Source organism: Nicotiana tabacum, chromosome 11, assembly GCF_000715075.1.
Source record: "Nicotiana tabacum cultivar K326 chromosome 11, ASM71507v2, whole genome shotgun sequence".
Classification (NCBI taxonomy): domain Eukaryota; kingdom Viridiplantae; phylum Streptophyta; class Magnoliopsida; order Solanales; family Solanaceae; genus Nicotiana; species Nicotiana tabacum.
In genome coordinates, this window is record NC_134090.1 from 89,481,998 (window position 1) to 89,486,627 (window position 4,630).

At 37.0% G+C, this 4,630-nt stretch overlaps 1 protein-coding gene across 2 annotated transcripts; it reads right to left on the bottom strand.

Annotated features, from left to right (window-relative positions):
* Positions 1 to 869: 869 nt before the first annotated feature.
* LOC107802959 (putative glycerol-3-phosphate transporter 1) lies at positions 870 to 4,351 on the bottom strand. Of its 2 annotated transcripts, XM_016626545.2 has the most exons (4): positions 4,248 to 4,351; positions 4,027 to 4,106; positions 1,942 to 2,979; positions 870 to 1,828 (listed from the first exon to the last, which is right to left on the bottom strand). In XM_016626545.2, exons 3-4 carry the CDS (start codon positions 2,903 to 2,905, stop codon positions 1,296 to 1,298), a joined length of 1,497 nt encoding a protein of 498 aa, XP_016482031.1. In that variant the 5' UTR covers positions 2,906 to 2,979; positions 4,027 to 4,106; positions 4,248 to 4,351; the 3' UTR covers positions 870 to 1,295. The 2 variants fall into 2 exon arrangements, with proteins under 2 accessions (XP_016482031.1, XP_016482032.1); XM_016626546.2 differs by lacking the exon at positions 4,027 to 4,106 and having other exon boundaries at positions 4,248 to 4,342.
* Positions 4,352 to 4,630: the final 279 nt, after the last annotated feature.

Here is a 4,630-nt window from a genome sequence, read left to right on the forward strand (position 1 = left end):
TAAATCGAAGTTACTGAATCGAATAAACCGAAACCGAAAAGAGAAAAACCGAACAATACCGAATTTAATTTGGTACGGTATTGGTATAGGATTTTAAGAAACCGAATACCGAAAATATCGAACCAAAATGTCTAAATACCGTACAGTATCGATCAACGAACACCCCTAATAGCATTGTTTGATTTTCATATGTAGTTGATCCCTTTTCTGAAAATGTATTGGCAAACAAAGAAAAAGTTTAATCCTCTACGGCATTAGAAAGCTACTTGAATGATGTTTCAATCAGAGAATTGGATGTGGGAAATACAGAACTTATCAAAAAATTCAATTAGTAGTAGGCCCATCCAACTAAGTTGTGCAAGAATACTTTTTGCCAGGGCTTTGATAGATGACGACCGTATTACAACTTTCAGAGGTCTTTTGGTAGAGTGCGTTAGAGAAAATAATGCATGCATTAGCTTTGTGTATTAGTAATGCTTTGTTTGGTACATTTTTTCAACCTATATATAACTAATACAAGTATTAGTTATACACTCTATTTGGTATTATCCTATGTATAGCTAATGCATAGAAAACCATGACATTAGCTATACAAAGGCTATTAATGCATGCATTAGCATGGTTAAAGACAAAATTATCCTTAAAGTCCCTTAAGTTAACGAATATGGAGGGCATTTTTGTAAACAATTAAATTTCTTAAAAATTATGCAATGCATTTTAATTTTTAATACACCACACCAAACAATGCATAAGAAATAATCTCTGTGTAACTAATGCGTGCATTACTAACCCATGCATTACTAACACCTGCATTACTAATGCACCTTATTTAGCATTATTCTTATACGCCCTACCAAACGACCCCTCAGTAGACAAAAAGAAACCTTTATTTAGGAGGATGTATTGCAAGAATCAAATGAAAAAGAAACAAAATGTGTACAAACTCTCAGCAGCCCACACTAATACTACTCTACATTCAGATATTTGATCCTTTTACGACACACAAAAATGTATATGTGAATATGTATATATGACGACCTAAGGAGTCATGTCATCTGCAGTTTTCTCCCCTTCAGACTCTGTCCCACAAAATGGAGAAAGATTCATATCCTCGTCTTAACTTGCATACAAGACCATCTAAACATTCAGATTTTTGATTTGAGCATTTCTACTACTTCATTTCTGAGAGCAAACGCTAATATCCAAAAAGGCAGTGGATTATCACACAGAAAGCAATAAAAGAATGCAACTAATATCACAATTTTATGGCAAACTTCAAGGTTAGCGGACATTGGTCAGGATGATCTTTGGGACCTCAATTCTTGAATCTTTCCGCTCACCTCGGCTACAACTAGCCTGGTCAAAAGCAAACCAGCAATGAAAACTGCTCCCATAAGCATCACGAAAACTGCATTCCAGCTCTTAGTTGAAATGTAACCCGTTAGAAATGGTCCAATGGCAGCACCAATTGAGCCAGTTCCATCAATAATAGCAGTCACAGTTGCAAGTGCTCGTGAATTGCCCTTCAAAGACCTATGTGTTCCCAGGTCAGCTGAAACGGCAGTTGTTATTAACGCATAAGGGCCATTCACAAACACTCCAGTAATCAACATGAGAATAATGTTTATAGTCATGGAAATGTGTCCGTAGCTTCGATATAGATATAGGGCTGGGATAGCACAGTACATGAAGCTAGCAGCTGTTATAGCTCTAGCATCCAACTGATCAGAGATATAACCTGCTAGAATTCCACCTACTACTCCTCCAACATCAAACAGTGTTGACAAGTTTCCAGAATCCTCGTTGGACAAGTATCTTCCGTCTATAGCTGCAGGACCATTAACCATACAATAAGATGCGATACATACTTTTTGCATAATAGAGCAAGAAAAAAGACAAGAAATCTACCATGACAAATATAGATAGAGCAGTTAGACAAACCTGTGTGGCTAATGTAGAAAGGGAGCCAATAGAGAAATGTGTAAGCCACCAACTTGGCAAAGAAAAGGCAAAGAGCAAATGGTGCAACCCCTGGGATCCTCCATGCTTCTATAAAACCCACGGCTGATTCCTCCTCTCTCAAGAGAGGTTCATTCACTTCCTCGTCTTCTTTTCCAGTAGATAAAACTTCATCTTCATCCTTGTTAACTCCAGCATACTCTGGATGAACTGGCAAAAGAAGGAATACTACCATACCACTAAAAGCAATAATGATACCAGGAACAACCATGGACCAACCCCATCCATATTTCAATAAGATTGAGGCGACCAATGAACCTGTAATGTTACCGACTGAAGTATGAGCATTCCAAATGCCCATTATAAGTCCTCTCTTCTTCTTTCCAAACCAATTCCCGACTACTGCAACTACTGAAGGCCATCCAGTGGATTGGAACAATCCAGCAACCATCTGAATGAGCATATAGTAATAGAAATTATGGATGTTTGCCCAATATCCAACTCCAAAAAGAGCTGTGAATAAACCAGTTCCCAACATTCCTACTGTCAAAAATATTCTCAGATCCATCCTATCGCCCACATGTCCTGAGAAATACATTCCAATGGCATACACAAATAGGAAAGCCACATCAAGGTCACCGAGCATTGCTGTTCCATTGGGGCCATCAAATGGCAACCAACCATCTCTAAATGGTTTCTGAGTAATATTTCTTTGCCACTGTAAACTCGGAAGAACACCAGGGGATTGGGGACCAAGTGCTTGTTTCACGATACTAGTAGTTTTTCGATTAGCATGGTAACTTGTATATGCAAAAAATGTCAGAATTAGGACAATGACTTGATATGACTTGAAAGACAGGCTTGACTTCTTCATGCTCTCTATCAATCGAATTCCTGGGGGCTTGCTGTTCGTCGTCTCCACGGTTGGATCTGGAGATGATTCCATTAATAGCTTCTCAAGGAACTAGATCAACATAAGATGATAAACCTTTCCTTCTTTTACAAATCAAGAAAAAACACCTGGAAAAAGATGCACAAGTCAATAATTTAGATGTAATCATTCATAAATAAGAAAATTAATATTTATAACTTATATCTAAATTAAGATACTCATATCATATAGTATATACATAGGAAGATGACTAACTTTGGCATGTTAGATTGAATGTAACAAGTCACTGGGATATGTTGGGTGTGTGTGAACAAAGTCCCACGTGGAAAGCAGAAAGGGACAAAGCTACTTATAAGGAGTTGTTGGAAAATAGAAAGGAAAAAAAAAAGCTACTTATAAGGAGTTGAGTATTCTTAATGGTGTTAGACCTTTTGGGGAAAACTGTATGGGCTTGACCCAAAGTGATTAATATCAAGAGTATTTTGTGCCGTTTTAGCCCAACAATAGATAACAAAGCCAATGATTTAGAAGGGAGAAGTATGGAGATGGCGAAGTGTGACGTCAAACGTGGGGCCTAGCTTGGTGCCTTTGCCCGTCTATGGGACGATTTACGACCTTTACCGGTACATTTGAAGACGCATACATAATCTTTGGGCTTTGGCAACTGTAATTCCTCGGATCATTTGGGTGGCACACAGTTAATCTCTAAATTAGCCTACACCAAGAGTATTTTTGGATCGTTTTAGCCCAACAGGATCAACACAGCGGTCGGAAATATATGATTCATGTGCAGACATTAAAAGTCAATATTTTCCAAATCGCCAATGGATAGAACCTCAGCTCATGTTAAAGCAAATTACGAAATGTAAAAAAGCACGAGTGTTTGTGACTGAAAGCAAGTAGCAGTATATTCTTTTTTGACAAAGTGAAGAAACTGGCCAAAGAAAACAGCTCATTGGAACTGCAGTAGAGGCTTCTTTAGACTCTGTTTGTCTCAATAGAAGAAAATAACAGAGCAAGAAGATCAATATGTGGAGCAGACATCTTACACTCAGAAAGAGATGCATGTCAATTAAAAGTTGGAATTACTCAATTAAAATCATATTTCACTTTGCATCATATGATGAGACCAAAACAAATTCTCTGAATTCTTTAAAACTTGCAGGAGAATTTACCTAATAAATTTGATAGAACAACTAATCCAACGGAAAACAGATCAATTAGGAAAGAGAAACATTCCCATTTTCTTCAATAGCTGATAAAAACAAAAAGAGATTTTGGTTAAAAGAAAGATGAATAATACAGTAACAATATGAAAACAAAACGTAATTCAAATATGAAAGAATGTGAGAAATTCTTGGGAATTATGCATATGTGAATGAACTTTAAAGCTGACCTTGTCTTTCTGAATTCAACTATTCTCTTACAGAAAGAATAAAGGAATTTCTCCGTAAAAATGTATTTATATGAAAAGAAAGTCCGTGAAGCTTTGAGTAAAGCAGAGAGTGGGAAAAGAATGGAAATATATATAGAGCAAGAAGTGACATGTTTGAATCCCGATAATACCCCTCGCTGCACTTATTATTCACCCTTAAATTGTTCTGACTTCAACACTCCCTATAGTGCGCAAAATGACACTTTAACACTTTTATTGGAGTATCTGACAAATATTGATTTGGATTTGGAATTCCAGAATCATGCAACTTAACTTATGAGTTATGACTACCCCATAGGCTCTATCGCTGTAGCAATGCATTTATCCTTTGCTTGATTCAGCAC

Bases quoted from the DNA above. Each gene is read 5' to 3' on its own strand.
- LOC107802959 (XM_016626545.2), bottom strand. From the start codon at position 2,905: ATGGAATCATCTCCAGATCCAACCGTGGAGACGACGAACAGCAAGCCC. The intron at 1,829-1,941 runs GTTTGTCTAACT...ATGGTCCTGCAG, and splicing joins TTTCTACATTAGCCACACAG to CTATAGACGGAAGATACTTG.